The sequence below is a fragment of the Antedon mediterranea genome, chromosome 3 (genome assembly GCF_964355755.1).
Source record: "Antedon mediterranea chromosome 3, ecAntMedi1.1, whole genome shotgun sequence".
NCBI classification, from domain to species: Eukaryota; Metazoa; Echinodermata; class Crinoidea; order Comatulida; family Antedonidae; genus Antedon; species Antedon mediterranea.
This window is the reverse complement of record NC_092672.1, coordinates 23,514,619-23,541,261: the sequence shown is the minus strand read 5'-3', so window position 1 is coordinate 23,541,261 and position 26,643 is coordinate 23,514,619. Positions and strand designations below refer to the sequence as shown.

Here is a 26,643-nt window from a genome sequence, read left to right as displayed (position 1 = left end):
AACATCATTTATTATTTTGGAACCATAGTCAATTGCCTATGTTGAAACCAATCAATTTACCTTAACATTATATAATGAGTTTACTTGTGACTCGCATTGAGATTTAAAAGAAAATAGACAACATAAATACAATACAAAAAAGATTGTATATCATTTATTAAAATAGAATATGAAATATTTATTTATGCAGTAACTCTAACTCTACTATTTTGGCTTTAGTAAATGTACTGTTAGCAAGTTTGTTTAGAGAGCTTATTAAAACTTTCTAAATCATCGGCAGTGATTAATACATAAAACACCAAATTTTACTTTATCTTTACAAGATAAGTTTAAAAGTTTAGTCAGGTCAATAATAAAAAATATTGAATAAAGCTATACCAATGAAACATTTAAATTTAATTCTGAATGTTAATGTTTTTGCTAATCAATACACAGTGGGTTTACCATGTACGCCACTAAAACTAGCCATAGCCACTAAAACTAGCTATAGCCACTAAAACTAGCCATAGCCACTAAAACTAGCCATAGCCACTAAAACTAGCCATAGCCACTAAAACTAGCCATAGCCACTAAAACTAGCCATAGCCACTAAAACTAGCTATAGCCACTAAAACTAGCTATAGCCACCAAAGCACAAATTACTAAGACTCATCTTATATACAAAAAAACTGCAGTTACAGCAAGTCCAACAACTACAGTCAATTACATCAAAGTCCCATTCCCTACGTTTTTAGATCTAGTCTAAGGTCACAAACTACATTTAATGTAAAAATAAATTCTATACGGTCCTATTGAGATACCCTTTGTCATCTTTAAACGGTTTAAAATGCGATTTTAATAATTGTTTAAATTTTAGCGGCCCACTATAAACCCCAAGATGCATTGCTTATCTTGTTTTTGGTATAGAGAGAGTACACAACTTTAATCACACGCACCAGTTAATATTTAAAATTACTTTAGAAGTGTGGTTTTATAATCCCCATTATTACTGTGTTATTATATATCAAGCGCCCCTTTTAATCATAATAATATTGATAATCATAATATTGATGGTAATACTAATGATGCACACTATATAGCATTGGCACTCAGTTTCATGTGTCAAGAAATCAAAATAAACAATGATTTATCAGCTAAATCAACATGTCCCTGTTATTTTAAAGCCTGTTGTGTTAATGCCTTGATCATTGTAGGTAGTTGATGTGCTGCTGCATCTGTCAGTTATCGGCTAAATCAACACGTCCCTGTTGTGTTAATGCTTTGATCTCTTCCAACATGTCATATGGCCTACTGATAACATCCCATTGAATACCAAGTCGCACTGCCAGTCTTCTCCACCTATCCACAGATGAATAAGAGATCTTGAATGAATTAAAATTTACAGTTTACATTCAGTAAACATTATACAAAATAATGAATATTTATGGACTGGAACGGGTATATGTTCTATTTAACAAGGCAGAAAATATTCTTCCCATTTAATGAAAAAAAAAATCATTATTCATATACTGTTCTAAAGTAAACATTTATTCAACGTCAATGTCATCTTTATCACCATGACAATAATTTTAATATTACTCTATTATATCTCTATCCACTCGTAACTTGCCTTCACTTGGTTGGCTTCACAATACTTAATGCTATCTCAATGGTTCTTCAGTGGTGCCTTAATGGTGGCTCAGTGGTGCCTCAACGGTGTATCAGTTGTGTTTCAATGGTGACTCAGTGATGTCTCAAGTGTCTGTCAGTGGTGCCCCATTGGTGCCTCAATGGTGTATCAGTGGTGTTTCAATGGTGGCTCAGTGATGTCCAATTGTGTGTCAGTGGTGCCTCAATGGTGTCTTAATGGTGGCTCAGTGGTGCTCAATGGTGTCTCAGTTGTGCCTCAAGGTTCCTCAAGTTTCCTCAATGTCATCTTCAATGGTGTCTCAGTGGTGCCTCAAAGGTTCCTCAATGGCATCTTCAATGGTGTCTCAGTGGTGCCTCAAAGGTTCCTCAATGGCATCTTCAATAGTGTCGTCAGTGTTGCTGCAATGGTGTCTCAGCAGTGGTTCTTCAATGGCATCTTCAATAGTGTCTTCAGTGTTGCCGCAATGGTGTCTCAGTGGTGCCTCAATGGTTCCTCAATGGCGTATTCAGTGTTGCCTCAATGATCATCTTCTTTGTTGCCTAAAAATTATCACAATGAAAGTTTAAAACAAGGTATACACTTTCTTTAGGTTATTATTAAACAAGTTTCTCACAATGACAAATTGTTTTAGCACAAAATCCCCTTTTACAGTTTCCCGACACATGATGATAAATAGCATTACTATAAAATAATTAAGAATAAATAACACAAATAGTAATTAAAACAGTATTTGCCTGCTCAAATGGCAGTTGTAAAGCTCTGTCTACACTATCAAATTAGTTTCACAAAAATGTGTGATGTGCCCAAATATGGTAGTGATGTTTCCAAATATGGAAGTGATATGAAATCATCATGTCCATAAAATTGCACATCACATTGTTTTGTCACATAAAGTTATGATAGTATAGACAGAGCATTATAATGTTGTAAAGGGTATAAGAACCTTAGTGACAAAGAAAAGTCAGGATGTATGAATACATTCCTGTTATTTCATGTTCGTAATCTGTGTCAGCAAATCATTTTGTATCATACGGTCATCATCAAATGGTCCAGCATTCATTCTATGTTATGAGGGGGCAACTCAATGTATTCTCAATATATTTTTACCCTTTTCTAAAAATTCTGGTTTGATGCCAGTTATTGTGGGAGAATATACGTGACCTACAATCTGTGGATTTAAGGTAAGAAATCTCTCAAATTGACTTACACATTATTTTATTTGGGATTGGTCCAAGCAGCTCAGCAAACTTCTCTCTTTCTGATTCATCTACCAATTTGGATTTGCTCTCTAAATAAAATGTTACATCCCAAATGGTTGGTTGTTCCAATTGATAATAAGCTGTAACTCTATTCAACTCACTTGGGTTAAACTGTTCCAATGCCTTACACAATCTTTTTCTATATGGGGACAACTTCTGTTGATTACTAATGTGTACATTGTTGTCATTCATATACTGTTTTACAAGATCTTTAGCATGTTTAATTTCTGATAGTGTTGCCACTTCAAGCAGAAGGTTGACGTCGGTTGGTTTGATCTTTCCTTTATCAGCGAGTTCATTAAAATAATCATTTGCTTTGTAATCTTTATTGCCAAGGACCTGTAAATCTACTTCATCAAAGAGACAACATCTCAAAAATAAGAATTTTCTCTTATTCTTCATAAAGACTTCACTGAGATCATAATTTAACTTGTTCAACTTGTCTTCCAGTGGATTTAGACTTGTTTCTGTAATAAAGAATTTTGTTAATGACTAAAATTCACCATATTAATCATAGGCCTGTTTCCTTTTGTTGAGTTGCATTGAAGGAATAAATCAGGCTCTATGTTAACACAGTTGGGCTTGATAGGGAAATTAATTAAAAGCAAAACCAGTAATTAATGATGACGGTTTCCACATTTTGTTGTATATTTTAAGGCCTCAACTTTTGAATTAAAATTAATAATAAATAAAAGTGCTTTCATCATATTCATAAATTATTTAGGTCTAAAGATCAGACGTTAGAAGTATGCACACAATCTGAAAACTTAATTAGCATCACAATAGTTCTGGTATTACCTAAATTTTATTCTCAACCTATGATATCTTGTAGTTGAACTGATTTGTAATGAATTTGTTTTCAAGGATTTCAAGGACTATTATTTTGATGTTTGTATTTTTTTATTTCAAATATGGAAGTAAACCTAGAAACTCAAGTATTGCCTGCTATACAAACAACAAACAAGTATTAATTTGATGCTTTTAACAATTAGAAGAGCATGTTCCATTTTTATTATAAGAATTAACAAAGCAGTTGCCGTATTCACCAATAACACTCACTTAAGTGACATATTTCCCTTAAATCCTAAGAATTTCCATTAAATCAATAACAAATTTATGATTTCACTAATAAGTGGTATTCATAAATGTTTTAATGTTAAATGAGATCCTTAACTTGGTCTATTTTTTCTTTAACTTTTAAGAGACCTTAGAGGCCTATAGGATTTGTAATTCCGTTAGCCTAAGTGTTTCTATTTCATTATCAGTATAATTATCATTATTATATTATATTAGCTATTGGTATTTTAAGATTTTATGGTGTTTTCTAAATTTGCTGATGTTTGCCACATTAGCTGCCTTGCCTTAATTTAATCAAATGTAATTTCTTAGCAAATGTTAGCAATCAACTGACCTGATGATGAGCTTGTAGCCATATGAGTAGTAGCATCTGGTGTATCTATGCAAATGAAAGATATCTATCAGAACATATAATAATGAAGATTTTAAAACATAAAAAAACAAGTATATAGATTATGATTTAAGATGAATCCCAATATGCAAATAATACAAGAAATACAAAGAACCTTCAACCAATAATAGATTAAATTGACGTTTAATTAAAGAATAGTTTTGATTTTTTAAGAGATAAATGTGGAGAATTCCAGTTCCAGTTTAGGTCCAGTGTATACAAAGGTGGTCATTTTAAGACTGGTTCGAGTGAGTGGTAGGTGTGATACTGATCTTTTTTTCCTTTTTTGATTTTTTTTTTTAAAATTTCTTTATGGGTGGCAAGTGTCCAGCGTTTAATTGAAACATGATGACACCAACATTTAGTCTATACGGGTCCCTTTAATAATTTTTTAAATATTTTTTTTTTGTTGTTGTTGTTGAAAAAGGTCATGGGTGTGAGCACGAAAAGTTTCCCCCGAGATAATTCTGACAGCTCATTTCTGGATCAATAAAATTTTAGTAATAATTTATTTTGAAGCATTTCTCCAGGCAAGAATACCATAATTTAAGTACGATAATATAAGAGAGGAATATAAAGTATTTAGTACTTTTTGAGGAAATATTGATTTCAATTTATACATCATACCAACATTTTTAGATAGTAATTTGCAAAGGTAATTAACATGGGCTTTCCAGTCGCGTCTGTCGTCAAATATACCAAGAAATGATGTATTGGTTTGTTGATTAATAGAAAGCTTATTGAAAATAATATTTTTGGTAACGTACTATATCTGTACATAAAACAACAACAACAACAACATAAAATTGGCATATTTAGTGATAACTTGTTTGCATGTATCCAAGTAGTAACCTTTTTTAGTTCTAGATTAATGATGTCACAGAGACTATCTGGATCATTTGAATAAAACAGACTTGAATCATCTGCAAATATTCATTGATCTATTAGACATTGCACATCACATATCATCTTGACCTCTAGGTAAACTTTACTGAAAAAAAGGCTCAATTTACCCCACTCTTCCCTACTGTAGTTTCATCAATCATCATATTATTTTCAAAAAAAAGGTTTCCATGCAAGCTTATGGTAATTTTAAACTTGATAGTTTGATGGCTCAGTTCATTACTCAAAAAAGACAACCAGCCTAATAATTTCAACTTCACAATGAGAGAGACATATGGCGTAATGGACTGCTGCCTCTATCCTTAGACAAGGCTTTAGGTTGCCTTTTGTCTTTTGGATGAGACGTACATTTCTTGGTTCTGATAAACTTACTTCCAAATAGGCGTTTGTAGCGTTTAATATTCATGTGCATGACATCTTTGCATGACAACATCTCATCCTGGAAATCTCTGAGAATTTGCATATGTTTCTTCTCAGATGTCTTACTACAAACACAGGGAATGCATCGCTGGAATTTAAAGCCCCTTCTACCACCATCTTTAGAATGTTTGAAAGACATCTCAATAGTTGACATAACCTGTTAGAAAAACAAATTTAGATAATTCCTTTTAATTAATAAAACATCTTCCACTACTTTTGTAGACTGTTGGCTAAGTACATTATTGCATGCAATCTTTACAATGTAATCTGTACAATGGTTTCAACAGCATGGAATTCCTTACTCTGAATTCCCTGCTCAGTATTCTACAATTGGTTTAAAATTTTAGGAATATTTTGTCTGACGTGCCTCAGCTCTCTGATGAATCATTATGTTAGTTTAACAGAGAACAAAATTCTAGTTTGCCAAACAAAACAGTTAAAACTGAAATATGCATTATTTTGTCAATGGTGCATGTTTTTAAAGAAATCACAACATACCTGTTTACATGCTTCAGGAGAAGGTTCACATTCTGTAGTAGCTGTTTCATCAACAGCCTCTCTACCTATAATTGTTGCCTAAAGACAAGTATTTAACAGTATATTTGATTAAAACAGTGTATTATCTGTATTTATAGTAGTAATTCTTTTCATATGATGATGATTTAAAAAGATTATGTTCAATTTAAAAAGGGATTATAGAGTGGTACTTCAAAAAAATAGTCTTAACTAAGTGTTTTATAGATTGTATATTACCTTTAACAAAAACTTTCGCTCATCCTTCTTAGTTATGAATTTAACAAGAGACATAATCACATTATGACATTGGTCGATGTAGAGCTTAGCATAGTCATGTGACAGTATTGGGTCATTTCCTGGTTTCTTTTGATATTTGTTAATGAAATCAATCACTAAATATGGAAACAGTATGTCAGGCAGATGTCCACAAAGGTCGTAATAGATACTGATAGAATAGTGCTCATCATGCACAGACTTCACTTCACTTGAAGGCTTCTCAAAAGCAAGTCGTAGTGGCACAAAAAATGATCGTTCCTGCAATAATTAATTTTTAAATGTGTTATAATGTGAGATAACCTCATCTAATTAAATCAAACTTTTAAACAGCTTATTCAGTGTAAAGATTCAAGACATATTATTGGTCGTGCGGAGCTCTCACACGTATACGTTTTTAGATACAGTACTCGCTATACCTGTGATAGCATGTTGCAAGGATAAGCTACTAACTGCATGAGACCTGTATACCTACCTGGATAGTGAACGTATCGGTTGCATTGAATATAGGTACACTTTTGTTATTTATTCTAACTAAACATCTACAATGGCCAACGTGGAAAACAATGAGCCAAATATTTCTAATTTAAATATTAGCGCCGCTGAACCGAACACCTGGCTGTCGACTCTCATCAAGTCAATCATGGGCTGCAAAACCATTGCTGATATTAAATCAACATTATGCGACGCAGTCACCAAGATTGTCTCCTTGGAAAAAGACATTACCATCCTCAATCTTGAAATCACCGGTTTACAAAAAGAACTGAGGAATTTGCACGCCGATATGCAGGAAAATTCTGATTTCATGGATGTTAAGCTGAAGGATATTGCCGAGGATACGCAGCAATCCACTACGGAATGCATAGAAGAGATACGCGACAAAATCGACAACCTAGAAGGACGTCAACGCCGTAACAATCTGAGGTTTACTGGCATACCCGAACAAGCGGAGGATAGTGAAGGTACTGTTAATTTCCTTTCCTCATTTATTTCCAATACCACCGGCATCAAAATCGCTAATGATGATATACAACGAGCCCATCGAGTTGGACCACGTAATACCACCAGGGATAAACCGAGACCACTTGTTGCATACTTTCTCAGATATTCCACTAAAGAAAGAGTACGCAAGGCAGCTCCAAAAGTGAGACCTAAATTTAAAGATAATAACATCTACGTAAATGATGATTTTACCAGCAGAGTGATAAGTAGAAGAAAGGCATTATACTCATCGATGAAATACCTGCATTCCAACAAAGTAAAGGCCTGGCTCCACCTTGACAAATTGCGTTACATAGATTCAAATGGTTATGTTCGCACATTCATCGACATGGATCATCTTGCCAAATACTACCCGAACCTCAAGGAAGCACATGCCCCAGAAGCTACTGAGTAATTCTAGTCGTCGCAATAATTTAACTTTACTTTGACTCTACTTACCGTCAACCGAAATATTACCTATAATATATTTTTATTTCAAGAATTGTTTATTTTGCTTCTCATTAATTATGTATTAATGTATACAGTCTCATGCATGCTTATTGCTGTATTTCTTTTTTAGATAACGCTATACGCAGCTATTGTTAATGAATGTTAATTATCTTCACTTACTTCCTTTTTATGACTTTAATGTGAACTCTGAACTTACTAACAACAATGATATTTCTAACATAACCTTTAATCCAGTTAATTACAATGAAAATGACAAATATGATGAATCTTTTGATCAACTAATTAATAATCTCAATTCACAGTCAGTTACCCTAGATGAATGCAGCTTTATGATTATTCACAATTTAATTCTAAGTTTAATACATCCTTTATTACTAAACTATCTCTCCTGCATCTTAATATTAGAAGTATTACGCATAAAGTTAATGATCTCGAATGCCTTTTGAATTCAATTAATAACAAATTTTCCCTAATCGGTATCAGTGAAACATGGCTTAATGAAAACTCCCCTATTCCTTTCATTAATAACTACTCCTTCTTTGCAAGCAATAGAAGCAATAATCAAATTGGCGGAGGAGTTGCATTTTTTATACGTAATGATATTAGCATTACAATTCGAAATGACTTAAAATTACCAGACGACCTTTCCGAATCACTTTTTGTTGAGATTGAAAATTCAAAGACAAAAAATGATATTCTCAAAAAATGTCATCTGGTTTCAATGGATATTAAATAAATACAGATTAACTTTTAGTTAAACCAGTTGACAAGTACTTACTTGCTACGTTTCAACTACTTTCAGTAGCCTTGTTCACGCAAATGACGTTGACATGATTTTCTGTCATTCGTCATAGTTCGGTGAATTGCGCCACCTCTCGTCTGATGTTCAGCTTTCTGCTGGTGTCCCCCTTTGGATGCTCGGGTGTCCCTTTTTATTAAGTCATCGTAGATGTGGCTCAGTTCATGTCCTCCCTGGTCTCTGTTGATGTTCATATTCGTTTTTCTTATCCAAATGGCTTCTTTAATTTTTCTTGATAAATAGTGTTGATCTTTGTCTAATATTTTTGTATTTTCAAAATCCGGTATGTGATTTTCTATGGTGGCGTGGTCTGTGATAGCTGATTTGTGTAGAATTTTAGATTGTGAATGGCGAGCGCTCCTGGTTTTTGTCCCTACCGTATTTTTTTCCACATCTGTTTTGTGTTCCATTATTCTTGTTTTTAATACTCTGCCCGTTTCCCCTATGTATACCTTCTTGCAGTTGTGGCAACCTACTTGGTAGACTATACCACACTGTTGATCTTTGTCAATCTTGTCTTTAGGATGAACGAGACTTTCTCTTAATTTGTTTTTGGGAGTGATATATGTATTTATATTGTGCTGTTTCAATGTTCTTTTTAGCCTTTGAGTCATTCCTTTGACATATGGTAAACCAATGTTGACTTTGGATTTTTCTTTATCTGTTGTTATTTCTTTGTCTTTGTTTGCTTTTCTATGTTCCCTTTTGTCTTTAACTCTTTTAAAACTCCAGTCTAGATATCCGCATGTTGATAAAGATGCTTTTATTTGACTCATTTCTTGTTTTTGTCCTTCTTCTGTTGATACGATGGATTCACATCTGTCCACTAGGAAAATTAAAGAAGCCATTTGGATAAGAAAAACGAATATGAACATCAACAGAGACCAGGGAGGACATGAACTGAGCCACATCTACGATGACTTAATAAAAAGGGACACCCGAGCATCCAAAGGGGGACACCAGCAGAAAGCTGAACATCAGACGAGAGGTGGCGCAATTCACCGAACTATGACGAATGACAGAACATCATGTCAACGTCATTTGCATGAACAAGGAAACGTAGCAAGTAAGTACTTGTCAACTGGTTTAACTAAAAGTTAATCTGTATTTATTTAAAAAATGATATTATAGGCATTATTTACAGAGCCCCCCCCCCCCCCTGTGGAGGGCTAGATTCTTTTACTAAATCCGTCGATAATGTATTAACCCAAATTAACAATGAAAACAAAAATTGTCATCTCATGGGAGACTTCAATATTGATTTATTAAAATCCCATAACCATAAATTAACAAACACCTACCTAAATACCTTAATTTCCCATTCTTTTTTTCCAACTATTTCAAAACCAACTAGGATTACCTCAACTTCGGCCACCTTGATTGATCATTTTTATTCCAAACAATCTAATTATAAAATAGTTGCTGGTGTTTTACTTAATGATATCTCCGACCACCTTCCTATATTTCAGTTCATTGATCAAGAAATTAATGATCAAAACCTTGATGATAATAGCGCCAACTATTCATTTCGTATAAACGACCTAAATGCCTTATCGATTGATTTAGAAGGTGAAGACTGGTCTATGATATTTGATTGTGACCCAAGATTGAGTTTTGATATATTTATTGAAAAATTTACAAATATCCACTCCAGACACTTGGTTAAAAGTAGTATAAAATCAAATAAAACGTTTAAACAACCATGGATGTCATCTGCTCTCTTAAAATGTAGTTCTCGGAAACATAAACTTTATAACAAATATATGCACACACGTAGTAATAATGACAAATTCAACTATACAAAATATAATAATATTTTCACTAATCTTTGTCACACTGCTAAAAAGAATTATTATACTTCCCAGTTTGATAGATATAAAGGTAATCTGAAGAACACATGGCTTGTAATAAATTCTGTTTTAAATAAAGTTAATAATAATAACAAGCACCCGAATCTAATTAAAGACGGTGATAATATTTACAAAACTCAAAAAGAGATATGTGAATCGTTTAACAACTATTTTTCTACAATTGGTCCTAATCTTATTAATAGTATGCCAACTAATATAACTGATCCATTATCTTATCTTCATTCTGCGTTTGCCAACTCATTTTATATTAGCCCAGTTTCAATTGATGATGTTAACCTAACTATATACAATCTAAATTCTAATAAAGGGTCTGGATCTGACGGTATTACTGCTCGTCTCTTAAAATCTGTATCTCCCTTAATCATCCACCAACTTACCCATTGTATAAATTCATCTTTTTTATCTGGCACTTTTCCAACACACTTAAAACTAGCTAAAGTTGTGCCCATTTTCAAGAAAGGTGAACGAAGTCAATTATCTAATTACCGGCCAATATCACTACTTTCAGTGTTTTCCAAAATTTGATATACTTAATAAACGCCAATATGGTTTTCGAAAAAATCACTCTACATCCCATGCCGTTTTAGATCTTATTAATAATATTACAAATTCATTTGAATCAAAAGAAAATTTATTAAGTTTATTTATTGATCTTTCAAAGGCCTTCGATGTTATTAATCACGATAATTTAATTTAAAAACTTGAGTGCTATGGAATTAGAGGTATCATTGAATTGGTTTAATAGTTATTTGAAAGATAGAAAACAATATGTTGCATTAGGATCTTGTACATCGTCGACGATGGATATTACTTGCAGAGTGCCACAGGGATCTGTGCTTGGGCCATTGCTCTTCCTTATTTATGTTAATGATCTGGCTAATGTCAGTAACAAATTGCAAGTAATATCCTTCGCCGACGACACCACCTTATTTTACTCTAATTCCAATATTGATTTATTATTTACTACATTCAATGATGAATTAACAAAATTTTGTGACTGGTTTATTTCAAACAAATTACTTATTAATACTCTTAAAACAAATTATTTAATTTTTCACAATTCTCAACGTAAACTAAAAGTTGATGACCTAAATATACTTCTTGGCGGAATTCAAATTGAACGCAAAACTGAAACACTTTTTTTAGGTGTATATATTCATGAAAACCTCAAATGGACCAGTCATCAAAATTACGTTTCGAAAAAAATATCAAGATCTATTAGTATTATTAACAGACTTAAGCACTTCTTCCCTCTAAATATTTTAATTTCTCTTTATAACACACTTGTACTTCCTTATTTCCAGTATTGTAACATTATTTGGGCTGCAGATTACTCTTCTAATATTGCTAGATTAACTAAATTACAAAAACGTGCAGCTAGAATTATTACTTTTTCACCATATAGAACCTCATCTGAACCCCTTTTTAAACGTCTTGGTATATTAAAATTAACGGATATCCACAATGTTCAAGTTGCCAGTTTTATGTTTAATTATTTTAAAAACCAACTTCCTATTTCTATGATTGATATGCTCTGTAAACGTACCAAATTTCACAATTACAATTTAAGAACTTCTCATTTAAACATTCCTTTTGCTAGACTTACTAAAACTAAATTTTTTATAACTATATCAGGTCCTAATTTGTGGAATCATATCCCACCAAATATCAAAACGTCAATATCATTATTTACTTTCCGAAAAAAGTTAAAGAATCATTATATATCTAAATATTATACTGCTTAGTTAATATGCTTATCATTATTTATACTCATATACTATTTATGTCTTACACAAAATATTAGTTGTTGTTTATTATTTCAATCTTTAATTTATACTATATATAATGTATATATAGTATATACTATATATATACTGGAATTATAATTTATGTATACATATTTTTTTTTTCCATTTACCAATATTGGTAGTTATTTCATTTATAATTATCATGAAACTATTGAAATATAATTTAAATAATTTTTATAAAGAAGATGTTAGTTATGTTATTATACTGTAATTTTTTATCCTAAATTATATAATTATATATTCTAGGTTATTTTTTATTTTTTTAGTAATGTGTTTTGTTGTGGGTCCCTACGAGACAAGTTTTTAACTTCTAGAAGGGATCCATGATAATAATGACTACCAATTACTGCTTTATCTATGTTCACTTTAATATCTTTTTTCTATTTTGTATATATTCATTCATTATTATCCAAATAAATATTATCTGAATTAGAATTGGTCCACTTAAAATGGAAATTCATTTTGCTTGCCATAATTAAGAAAACAATACAAGAAAAATACATCAAATTGCACAAATGCTACTATAGGTCAATGATAAAATATGGTTAATAGGCCAATGTTAAAATACTGTTAAAATGATAAAAATTCAAAACAATTATTACAGTATAGAGTTATCGTCAACAATTTTAATTGTATACATATGAATGCTAATTACAACAATGGACTTTAATGGTCGTAGTCTAATGCCAGATCTATTGTAACATAATAATTATTTCTAGGTTTTCATGGTGAAATCTATGTTGATATAAAGTTTGAAGTACACCACATATAAAGTCCTGAGGGCGATCAAAGTATATTGATTGAAACTCAACAGTTTTCAGAACTTCATATATGGTATACTGCATACTTTTTATCAATCACTGTAAACATGTTTGCAATCTAGTCGGTATTATTATTACAAACACAATAATATATTTAATTTCTTACTAAAACCAGGTCAATTCGAAGTTCCCTTTCAGTAAAAACGAATCTCATCCAACTTAAAGCAGTTGTCATCAAAAGGGTTAATTGACATACAGTTTCATAAGTCACAAAACCAAATTGGCAAAGGAATGTATAAAGTGTTAAAAGGTTAAGAAAAAAACCTACTGTAGATGTAGTTTTCATGCTGGCTTGGTTGGTGGACTCTGTTCTCTCACAAATGAAACCAAATCGAATCATCAGGTCAACAAGGTATTTGAATTTCTTGTCATCAATACCCTTCTTCTTCCACAATTTCTTTAACAACTTTTCCCCCAGTATGCCTTTATCAAGGTTTCTAAAAGCTTCACGGAACATGGGTGTCTAAAAAAGCACATCAAATTAAACAGTATGATGACTGCTAAGTTTAGAGAAGTGGCAAGGAAATTGACAATAAAATTACATTTGTAATTGAAACATCCAGTAATAAGATAGATAATGTTATCATTTTTTTCTATTGACTTTTTCTGAAGATGAATGAGTATTTTTGTTCATTATCTGCGCCCACTTACTTTAAACTCATCAGGTGTAACCACTGTCACAAATGCTGTAACAAACTGAACAAGACTCATTGGGTCCAACACCACTTGATTCTGTAATAATTCATTATCAGGCAAGTAGATTATGTCACCAAGGTCGTACAGAAAGTTAAGCATAATTAACTGTTGGCTTTCATCACCAATTCCGTTTTGTCTGGCCATTTCTTTAACCTAAAATCAACAAAAATGCATTTAAAAAAAATTTAAATAAATATAAAAGTGTTGTACCCCACACAATAAGTATGTGTTTCTTCAAAATAACTTTCTGCACTCAACGTCAAAATACAATACATACCACAAGCCGCATCTGGCTCAAATTTTGTATTAGGAAATGTTTGTGAATATTCTATTGTGCGTGCCATACTTGAAGTGAGAAGTAAATTTCTAAAAGCATTTCTGAATAACTGATTTCTATTGACAGTGTATCAAAATCAATTATGTTTAAACATGTTCACCCTCTGCATACTAATGCCCGTATTCTTAAACCGGACTTTAGACGTAGTTCGAAGTTCGACTTGAAAAAGTCATAGTTCGAGCTATTACTTCAAATTCGATTCATAAAAGAAGTAGTCGAAGTTTGCAGTTCGACTTAATGAAATCGAGCTTTTAGTCGAGTTGCACACGTCTGGGTGACATGGCAAATGACAAGAGAGTAATTGAGGAGCAGACGAAATTTTGCGCATTGATATCACTTTCCATTTTCTTACAAAGCTTTTACGCATCAGGACTATGAACATGAAAAATAATTTCAATCGTTAATTATTAGAACAAGATCAGTATTAATTAACAGTGAAGTACTTTTGATTAACAACAAACTAAATCTTCAAAATATATTTAGGAACCATGGTGGTACGGTAACTTTAATATTTTCTAGGCCTCCAACAAAGTATGATCGCAACGAATCACGCACTAGGCCCCCTAAATATTCCATCGCGTGGCGAATTTCCGCATCTCCCATTGTCGCTATGGCGTGACGTAGTTCAAGATTGACTTGCGCGAAGAAAATAATGTAATTTGTATACGGTTGTAAATAAAGATAATTTTCATTATTATTACATATACCAATGTATATTTAATTAAGCTAATACAAAAATATATATTTCATTCTTCAATATCTGGCCAATATAACCACTCAATGACTGTTACATTTTTCATAAACATCGTTTAAAAACCATTTAGTCAAGCATTTAGCTTGCCCCCTCGAGGACTAAAAAAATCGAATAAAATCCCACTCGATTTAGTCGAGGTTGGCCTGATTTAGTCGGCGATTTAGTTGAAGTTCGGTTTATGACTTAAAATGACGTCATTTTTAAAGTTTTAGCTGGAACTACGACTAAAGTCCGGTTTAAGAATACGGGCGTAAGTATGCAGTGTCAAGTATGAAATGAATACAATTGTTATTGAATGCTATTCATCCCTTACTCTATTCATCATGCATATATGCCAGTTGAAATGAATATAGTTTAAAACTCTTTAATAAATGTTTTTCCTTTAAATGTTATCATGTTTATTTCTGTTATATTTATATTTACTTTTAATTTATGTTTGAGCAAGGAAAGTCTTACATGAATTGAATGAATGAATAATACATCTAAACCTGAATTAAAAGTTATAAGCCAATGCATATTCAAGATCCAAGATAACTTTATTGTCAAAAAATATATAATTTGAAATTTGTTTTACTCAAGGCAATAACAGCATAAAACATTTAGAATAACTTTAAAAAGTAAAAAATACTCAGTAAACACATTCGTGTTAAAAAATTAAATGTTATAAATTCTGTGCAAGATTGATTACAATTGTTATCTTGTGTCATTATACTCGAAAATGCATTGTGGGACGAATGATAATCGGTATCTTGCGGTTCGTATTCTAAGCGGTACTCTAAGTCTATCCGGTTTGAAGCATAAAAGAAGGCCTGAGCCTTGTGGTGCGCCCATGCTAACTTTGCGTAATTCAGATTGTGAATCACTAATTTTAACATAATGTGGTCTCTCTGAAGTAACTTAAGACAAAGCAAAATGTTATTATTGACATCTAATTTATACATCTTATCAATGAGTTAGTGGGGTTGAAAACAGTTAAAGCATGGTTAAAGGCACTGGAAAAGTCAATAAAGGTCAACCTGATATAGGATCTTAGTTTTTCTAGGTGTTTATAGACATTGTATATGATCACATCTACACCTATGTTTGGTTTATATGCAAACTTATTAATATAATTTGCGGTAACATCTTTTGACTTTCCCAGTGCTCTTAGTATGATTCGTTCTAGACATTTCATGGGATTTGATGTTACGCGATTGGACGGTAATCATTGAGGTAAGTAGGAGGTTTATTTTTAGCTTTTGGTAAAGAAGAAATTAGAGAAGTTTTACAATTAGTTTGGAACAATCCAGAGTCTATAGTGTGTTGATATAGTTTAGTAAAAACTGCCGACAATTGGTGGCTACAGCAATTCAGGACTTTATTACTAATACCGTCAGGGCCCATAAATTTTGTTACCTTAACACCTAAAACCTGCTTAAGTGTTCATTGACATGCAACATGTAAGATTCATGATCTAATAGTTTAACTTTGTTTTCTAGTAACTTAACTTTTGCATTAATACAATCACTAAAGTCGTATTTGTCAAATTTACAATAGAATTCATTGAGGTCATTTACAAGTTTAGTTTGTATTACCATTTATATCCTTTTTTTTGTTTACAGTTAAAACCAGTTATGGTTTGCATTGCTTTACATGCTGCTTGGCTATCACAGTTTTTGAATTTCTAATTTCTTTTTGTTTCACGAGACTGTAGACATTGTTAGCAAAGGCACGCTGTTTTACGCAAAGGCAGATTGCAATATTGTTAGCAATAGTGTAAGTATGACTTCTTATGTTTAATTGGGATCACGTTGCTGATGCATTGCTTGATGTATTCATTGATGACAGTCACACTAGCATTTATGTCAGTGTTGTCATAGTACACTGACCATTGCATCTCTTGTCCAGGAGCGGTATTTAATTGTAGCAGGCTTAAATTTATTATTAAAGTATTGGCTGTATTTCGGCAACATACATATTGTGTTTTAATTCGAGGCACCTAAAGTGGTACGGGAGTTAGTTGGTTTATTAATGTATTGAACATAGCCCGGATAGTTAAGGTGAAATTTATAAACATCACCAAGTACAAGTATAATAGAATCTGGTGATTTGTTTTCAAGAGCAGACAGTCTTGAATGTGTTGTTAAAGAAAAGCCTTCACAATATTTATTATTGAACAAGTTTTGCTTTCTCTAAAAAAAAAATTATAATAAAATTAAAATTTACCTCTTCTGCAGAACATATCATTTTGTCCTTCCTCAGATTATACATTTCACATCTAAAACGCATCCACTTTAATGGAATAGACTTTTTTAAATGGTTCATAAGATCCTGAATTACTTTTTTCAGATCACTAAAGCTCTTGTCTGTAGTCTCCCTACTGTTTTCAACAGCATAGTATCCAAGTACATGTTTTTCATATGGTTTTCCTTTCAGGGAATCTTTAACTTTCTGTAAAACCACCTCTGCCTGGATTTAAACAAAATTAAACACTACTACATAATATATACAAACAAAAGACAATAAAAACAGCACCGTATTTAAACATACAAAAAGAATTGTTAATTTTTCTCCCCACCCCAAAACTTTATTTTAAAACCTTAAAATGCTAACATGTAGTAATATTAATAAAGTCCAAATGTCCTCTTCTATGTTTCATTTTCATCAAGTATATTCTTTATATATTTCAAATTTTACAATCACTTGTTTTATGTCATGTCAACTTAATTTGCACAAAAAGCTAAATTACATTTGACGGATTTAAAACTGTGTAAATTGATTGATTATTAGTCCTACAGTTTAAATTTACTATACCCACTGTGGTACATGTGCCCAAGACAAATATTTTAAGCTTTGTATTAACTGTAAACACAAACCTATCCTAGATTATTACTAACCTCTTTATTTTGTTCTTCTTCTGTTTCTCCCAGACTTGCCTTGTGTGTGCCAACAACAAGGATAGCAGGTAAATTTACTTCCTTCTCAATATTCTGTCCCAATATACGACTATGGGAATAAACTGACAGGATCGAAGACAGTAAAAACTGACGATTTGTCCAATGATGTTCATGTTCTTGCTGTAAAAAATAATTTAATTTCAAATAATAAAAATCTATAAGAAATTGTATATTATTTTAGTACCAAATAAAAATCGTATAATTTCAACTTTATGTTATTATATACATATATACATATAAACATTACAGGCACAGAATAAATTCTAAACCACCCGGTGATATACTGAAATTGAATTAATTAATTTGAAATGATAAGATGAGGAAATCTGCGAGAATGAGAAAAAATCTTCCCAACCGAGACTCGAAACCGGAACCTTCTGCTTTAACCATTAGAGCACTGGGGCTTTCATGGTATTGTTCAAACTTGATTGGATAGTGACTCTTTAACATTGTCGATGTGGTACGGTGGAACAGCACTAGTCTATATATATAAAAGTAAGTATGACATTCTTTGACACAGCTACATTGCAATGCAATGAATGCATTTTACTTTTAACCAATGAATGAGATTGCCAACAACATCTAATCTAATCTAATACCCCTGAAATACTTACCCCATTGGGATCTATTACTAATGCAGGATCATCGAGGTCTTTACTTAAATCAAAGACAGCAACATAAACTGCCTCTGATGTCACAAAGATCTGCATACAAAATAAAAACAATTATTTATAAACTATTTGACAAGGATAGTAAAGCCTACTGATGTAATAGAATGCAGTGTTTTCTAAAATCAATAAATATATCCAGAACATATAGAACGCATATCATCAAAGAAATACTTATCTCTTAAAACAGCAATATAGAAATAATGTGAATAGAATACAAATATATTAGAATAAAGAAAAGTAAACTTTAGAAATAGTTCAGAGTGCTAAATAGAGAAAAAGCTCTTCAAATTCACTTCACATATATGTAGTGAGAGAAGTCTAGGGATAGCTTGCAAAACTTATAGATTGGGTGTGTGAAGAGATACAAAGAGGTTTTTTGGGTAATCTGTTAACATTAAGATAGGTGGAAGGCCTAAACAACAATCTTTACAGTGGGCATGTTCCCACCTATCTACACACAGCAGAATCCTATCCATGTGATACAGATAAGATACTGCCATAATTAGGCATTAAAACTGTTAATACACAAACAATAGACCATACAAACTTACAAAATGTCCAAAACTTACCTGATGTATTCCTTGATAGATTAACTGTCCCCCGTGATCCCAAATGTTAAAAGTTTCCAAAGGAGACTGTTTTACTTCTTGCTTTGAAAAAATTTCCTGAATAATATATTTATCCAACGATTGTTGAACATTCAATGATGCATCTTCAGTTCCTTTATTAATCAACGGGAAAAATGTTTAAAAAATATTGTTTACAAATCAAATAGACTAAATATATGTAAAAAGATAATAGACATTGAATATATCATCATTATCATCTCTACAACTATTATAATTTGTCTAAATCTTACTATTATCAATGACATCTTCTCTGTGGTAATTTTCTGTTGTCATTATCTTTATCATTATATCTTTACGTTCATTTTTTTGGTTGTGTTTCGTGGTCTCACCCTAATTTTTGGTTTTTGTTTTTAACATTATTGCACTTAAATGACAATTTGAATAATAGTGATCTACCTCTTTCTCATTTCAGTAAAATATTACACATGATATTTATATAAGATAAAAAATAAATTTATAATGCACTTATATACTGTAGCAACAATATTTCAGTAAATCACTTTTTCTACAATTAAAATGTTTAAAAGATAAAACTAATTAAACCTAAAATAACAAGAAAAGATGTAAAAAGTGATTAAATGGTTCTTCTTTGGGTAGAAAGGCTATCTTGATTCATTGTAGTAAACACTTTCACTGTTAATTTTATCAACTTTATTATTATTATTTGTGAATCATCATTTTTATCATTCACTAATTCTATTATTATTCACTCAGCATGTTCCATTATTTTATAATTGCACAATTAACGTATTAAGAATTTAAGTTAATTACACACTTACCTTCTGCAGTTGATTTCTTGCTAACCTGATGCACAAGAAATAAAAATAACAAATATTATATAAATAACATAGAGGTAAATGTTTTACTTTCTGAACCATTCATATCAGTGTAATGTTATATACCATGTTAAAAGTAAGTATATAAATTCGAAGGCAAATTACTGTCAATGGTTATCATTGGCTGGATCTTAATAGAATAAGGAAAAGTTAAACACTGTTCTTTCGCCAGGGCTATAATGTTAAAAGTATAATAGATTTAATTCCTCATTTTAAACAGTATACAAGTAATGAATTTGTGAGTTGAAAGAAAGATGGATTATTCTTTTTGAGGAGGTAGAGTTGAGTTAAATAGAACAGTCAACAAATGCTATATTGTAGTACTCACATCTTTAGCTTTTGCAGGTGTTTCAGTATTCACCTCTAAAATTTGATTAAATACAAAATAAAGTATAAGAAAATCATAATTTATCTATTAGATGAACTGAGTTAACTTGACATTGTATAGCTGTTAGAAAAATAAAATGAACTTACCACTATTTGTGGTGTTTTTGCTGTTTGTGGTAGTTTTGAACTAAAAAACATACATTTAGTTTATCAAAATGTACATGAATATTTATTTCTAAATCAATTCGTAAATCACCAAACTCAATAAACTGATTAGAGAAAAACTTACCTTTTGACGAAAAATTTTTTTCCCCCAATTTATACCAGGAAATGTTATTCCTTTGTACTTTCTGTCTCTCTTACTTGGGCGTGACTTTTCCTGGCAAGAAATAAAAATGTGAATCTGTAAAGTAATTAAGATTTAAAGCAATGTCACTGGTAAAGGCTTCTATACAAATATAAAATGCTATGCTCTAATTTTAATATAATTTAGAAGATAACCATTATACAGAAGTTTTGGACTTCCCAACTTAGAAATATTGGAAGATTTTATAAAAGCATGTCCACACTATAGAGGGGTGCTATAATATTTACTTACAAAAAAAATACATCCAATCCAAGAACACTTATTATTTATAATAGTAAACATGGCAAACTTATTACTTAACTTATTAAACAATCCATGAATATCTTACGTTCAGTTTATTTCTAGAGTAGTAACATTTTTTTTAACAACTTTGGATATTTTGTTGGTTAATCCAAAATAAATTGTATTTTAGGGAGAGAGTTGGGAGGTCTGATGTCTTTTGAAAGCAACTTTTATATTAACAACAATTTCATTAAAGATGTATTGTCCCACAAAAAAACATGAAAGATGAAAAAAAAAATGAAAAAATAAATAAATTGGTCACTTATAAAATGACAAAATAAATGGTTACATTCAAGCAAAAACCCACTGACTAGCAGCCAATTTTACTATTTTTTTGCTTTAAATTACTACAATCTAACCCCCTCGTCGGGGAGCCTAGAATGTACGCTAAAGCAAAAACGAATTATGTCAATTTTTCATATGTTCACCAATTTTTAAATTTACAAGTAACCCTCTGTACCGTGGGGCATCTAAAATAAATATTTCATACATTACTAAACAAAAAAACATGCCATTTTGTTATAGTGTGTACACACCTTTTGTTATAGTGTGTACACACCTTTTGTTATAGTGTGTACACACCTTTTGTTATAGTGTGTACACACCTTTTGTTATAGTGTGTACACACCTTTTGTTATAGTGTGTACACACCTTTTGTTATAGTGTGTACACACCTTTTGTTATAGTGTGTACACACCTTTTGTTATAGTGTGTACACACCTTTTGTTATAGTGTGTACACACCTTTTGTTATAGTGTGTACACACCTTTTGTTATAGAGTGTACACACCTTTTGTTATAGTGTGTACACACCTTTTGTTATAGTGTGTACACACCTTTTGTTATAGTGTGTACACACCTTTTGTTATAGTGTGTACACACCTTTTGTTATAGTGTGTACACACCTTTTGTTATAGTGTGTACACACCTTTTGTTATAGTGTGTACACACCTTTTGTTATAGTGTGTACACACCTTTTGTTATAGTGTGTACACACCTTTTGTTATAGTGTGTACATACCTTTTGTTATAGTGTGTACACACCTTTTGTTATAGTGTGTACACACCTTTTGTTATAGTGTGTACACACCTTTTGTTATAGTGTGTACGTACCTTTTGTTATAGTGTGTACATACCTTTTGTTATAGTGTGTACACACCTTTTGTTATAGTGTGTACACACCTTTTGTTATAGTGTGTACACACCTTTTGTTATAGTGTGTACACACCTTTTGTTATAGTGTGTACACACCTTTTGTTATAGTGTGTACACACCTTTTGTTATAGTGTGTACACACCTTTTGTTATAGTGTGTACATACCTTTTGTTATAGTGTGTACATACCTTTTGTTATAGTGTGTACATACCTTTTGTTATAGTGTGTACACACCTTTTGTTATAGTGTGTACACACCTTTTGTTACAATTGTCACAAAATACAAAAATAGTCTAAATTATTGCGAAAATCGTTATGCAATAATGTCAAAGGTCAAAAATGATATTTCCTGTCAAATTTCAAAAATATGTTCCATTAAAGCTAATATAAATATGGATATTCTGAACAATTTAAGATAAAAATAAAATCTTTATGACCAGGGGTTACCAAGATATGACCCTTATGTAAAAACAAGGTCAAAGGTCAAAAGTGGCATTTACGGCCATTTTGAACGAAAACTTTTCATTATAGTACATAGAAATGTGCATATTCTGAACAATTTAAGACCAAAATCAGACCTCTATGATCAGTCTTTGTCAAGTACCGTCTATATTTATGATTTTGATAAATCCAAGATGGCCACCAAAATGGCCCCCAAAAGACCCCATGGGACAATATTTCGTCTTGGGAACATCAAAAAATGTTAATTATATATATTCAGGATTACAAAAATGTACATTAAAAAAATACATCATGGGGGTGCACGGTAACCCCTCCTTCCTACCCTACTAATGTTTATGAGGGGCATTTATACCAAATGATGTTAATGGGGTAGGGGAGTTAATATTTGAGGTGGGGTTTTTGATTAGTTTATGCAAAGCAGGGCATATACGGTAGCCACACTTACACCATAATTGTTCATTGTATTTGGTCTTCCTTTTGGTAAATCTGTGTTTTCAAAATGTTCTATTTCTTCTTTAAATGAATTACAAAACTCTTCAGTAAATATTGGAAAAGAGTAAATACGCTCTCCTACATAAAAAAAAAACAGTTAAATGTGAAACATAAAACGTAATTACAGTAAATATGCAAGTTTTTGAATGCCATTTTGAGTTATAGAACATCCATTGTTCACAAAATAACAATGCAAAAACATGTAATTTTGCCATTTTTTGTGTGCTTAACTTTTCCTTTAATGTGTTTGAAATATGCCTTTTCGTCAAATAGTTTTAATCATATAGGAAAGCTTGCTCTACTAGTGTATAGCTTTGATTTTTATCTTTTTCGATTACTGTTCCATGGCAGAATGAGCTTCACAATGTACAGTTATTTAAGTTAGACTCCTTTACTAATTTTTTATAGAATTTGATTACAATAGGTCAACTATCAACAAACCTTTTTCAGTACTCATGAGTTTTATCAAACTTTGCATTGATGCATTTTTCTGCTTGCTATGTTCAACCAACTTCAGAAATTTTAGGCTCAGAAATGAAATCTATAACAATCTCAACGAGAAAATATAATACCATAAAGAAGTAAAACTTTCCAACTATTTCAAATATTTTTAGTCAAGATATTTAACTAAACATATAACTAAAGGGGAAGTTGTCCTTGTCAGTTGTAGTAGTCAAGCTAAACATTTGTTGTAATAGTTGGTCTTTACAAAATCAGACATGCATTCATAGTTGTATTCCATCAGCAAGGTGTAGTTAACCGGTAAAATATTTATTTCATTTTTTTAACTACTTAATTCCATACCTGTAGTTTGTATATCTCTTGATTGAGTGGTGTGTAATATTTTAAAATTGTCTCTTTTCTCTTTAAATAATCTCGGCCAAGTGATTTTCTACGTTCTACTTCTGTTTTAACCTGAAATGAATTGTTAGTGAGATAACATGTGTTTAATGGTATGAAATAAAATAAAGAAAATATAGTTTTGCATTTGAATGTCCCACTATGAGGAAAATTGTCTGCATGAGCCAAATTCTGTTTTATTCCTAGAAGAGTTTATTGACAAAAAGGGAAAATTGTCTGTTAGACAGGTACCGTATCCTGCTACACATGTACCGTATTCTGATACACAGGTACCGTATTCTGCTACACATGTACCGTATTCTGATACACAGGTACCGTATTCTGCTACACATGTACCGTATTCTGCTACACATGTACCGTATTCTGCTACACATGTACTGTATTCTGCTACACATGTACACTATTCTGCTACACAGGTACCGTATTCTGCTACACAGGTACCGTATTCTGATATACATGTACCGTATTCTGCTACACATGTACCATATTCTGCTATACAGGTACCGTATTCTGCTACAACACACACATGAACTGTATTTTGCTACTTGTACCATTATCAGCCAGATAACTTAACATAATTACATAAATTAAAACATCAATTACTTACGACTCTCAGAACGTCTGTGAATCCTTCTTCATTGTCACACCCTTTGTTTTTAATAATCTACAAAATAATAGTATACACAAACAATTCACATTTTATTATTAATATTATATGTACTATACAGTAGCTCCAATTTGAAGCTTGTTTCTCTCTATTTCCCATTCACATTTAAATTACATACCATATAATTATGTACTCACTCAGTGCTTAAACGGAGCACTTATGGAAACTACAGTACTACCGTACTGTACCATCATAATGCATAATTTGTTAATTTTGACCTGTGCATGTAAATTATAAAAATACTGCATACCCTAGACTAAGGCCTATATCATAAATTCATATAATATGTAAAGTTTTCAGTATGGCTACAGCGGAAAAAATCTAATTTCCAAAATAAAGGCCTAGGTCTAGGGTAGGGTTAGTTTAGACAGGCCTACTAGTTCTACTTAACTAGGACCAGACCAGGTTCTGCTGTCTAGGCCTAGTAAAGGTAAAGGTGAGTCCCGTGTTCTCTGAACGTAGGGGAATGAGCTGTTAGGAGCTCATTGTACTAAGCCTCGGCATTATGTGGTAGGGTGGCCAGTTCCTTTCTACGCCGCCTTTTTTCTCCCTAGTATTTTCAACCAGGTACTCATTTACAGCTGAGTGGACTGGGAGTTGTCGGGAATTGAACCCGGGTCTATCTGTATGACAGTCAAGTGTCCTAACCACTCGGCTATCAACAACTAGGCCTAGGCCTAGTACAAAGAAGATTTGGCAGCAACAGGTTTTACCGGTTTCCAAATATCAGCAAATATTTTATCATCTATATACGTCACATGCAGTTTAAACTTAGGTAAAAATATGTTATGGGTGTAGTAACAGCTACAAACATATCTTGTTGATTGATTGATCGCCAGCAAAAATCATAGCAAAAAACATGTGTAATTAAATAGCTGTTGTTTATTTTAAGGTCACCGAGTCATAACAGAGAGGGCGGTACACAGCGGTTTTTTTTTTATTTTTTTATTAGATACTTTATTATAGGTGGCGCGCGGCGGTGTTTTTGAAAAAAAAAAAGGAACTGTTGGTTTTGGGGAAGTGAGAGGAGGCGCGCCTATCAAAATGACAACTATTTTGATGGAAAAAAGCAATAATTACATTCCAGTAGGCAAAAAAGTAAGGTCAGGTGCAATAAATCTAGCTAGGCCTAGCCTCTAGGCCTAGCTAGGCCCCAGTTAGGCTAGGCTAGGCCTATATACGGCGCCACTGCAGTTTCGCACCACACTGTTATATCTTCGACTTCTCGCTTAATTTTTTTTCTCACACCCACATCATACAGTTTTGGGCCATTCTGTAACATGTTCCCATGATTTAGCCACCACTATATTACCTTTATCACAATAAAAAATGCCTTTCAAAACCGCTCTTTTTCCGCGAATACTTTGATCGAACTGTGGCCATTTTAGAATCAGAAAATTGCCAGAGCAGAAATCAATGTATGTTTTATTTTCTGTTTTTATTTTTAAACTGCAAAGAGTGGTTTTTATAACGAACCAGCTGTACATATCAAAACGGCGACGATATGAGTCCGTACATAAGGACCTTTTAATATGAATAATAATACTAATAATGAAATATTAATTTAACCTCTATTTCGCCAGCTGAAAACATTCTTGCCTTTCAAAACTAAATAAGCCTATATATATTGTGTAATCGGATTTTATAACACTGCCTTCTATAGTTTCTACATTTTTTTGGGGAAAATGAAGCATACATTCTGGCAATTAAGTGATAAATATAATAAGATGGCGAACATTTCGCAGTGTGTTGACAGCGAGTTCAGTATGGTTTAAAATGTTTGAAAAGTATTGTTATTTAAAAAAAATTACTTCGTAAGTGGTCGAATCGTATAAACATGTTGCATAATATTATGTTGTGAGTTTGAAAAAGGAAAGTTTTGGTGAGAAATCAAAGATATAACGGTGTGGTGCGAAACTGCAGTAGCGCCCTATATACTACTATAGCCTGGCCC

General features: G+C 32.0%; 3 protein-coding genes across 3 annotated transcripts in view; all 3 read right to left on the bottom strand.

Moving 5' to 3' along the window:
- LOC140044173 (uncharacterized) overlaps positions 1-26,643 on the bottom strand; it is a 352,654-nt gene that overhangs the window by 173,027 nt on the left and 152,984 nt on the right. The gene's annotated exons all lie outside the window — the stretch shown is intronic.
- Positions 111-26,643, bottom strand: part of LOC140045063 (uncharacterized) — a 213,670-nt gene continuing 187,137 nt past the window's right edge. Inside the window, exon 6 of the mRNA XM_072089800.1 lies at positions 111-1,265. The gene's annotated coding sequence lies outside the window, so the exon portion shown is untranslated. The remainder of the gene's footprint in view (positions 1,266-26,643) is intronic.
- On the bottom strand, positions 1,253-24,883 carry LOC140043309 (uncharacterized). The gene is made up of 22 exons (XM_072087810.1): positions 24,878-24,883; positions 24,630-24,686; positions 23,966-24,076; positions 23,603-23,702; positions 23,115-23,239; positions 20,696-20,785; positions 20,554-20,593; positions 20,408-20,442; positions 20,023-20,047; positions 19,184-19,335; positions 18,558-18,647; positions 17,884-18,063; positions 17,213-17,455; positions 13,872-14,069; positions 13,489-13,683; positions 6,434-6,730; positions 6,179-6,256; positions 5,633-5,837; positions 4,301-4,345; positions 2,838-3,356; positions 1,610-2,169; positions 1,253-1,338 (listed from the first exon to the last, which is right to left on the bottom strand). The coding sequence occupies exons 1-21, from the start codon at positions 24,881-24,883 to the stop codon at positions 2,147-2,149; spliced, it is 2,814 nt and encodes a 937-aa protein (XP_071943911.1). The 3' UTR covers positions 1,253-1,338; positions 1,610-2,146.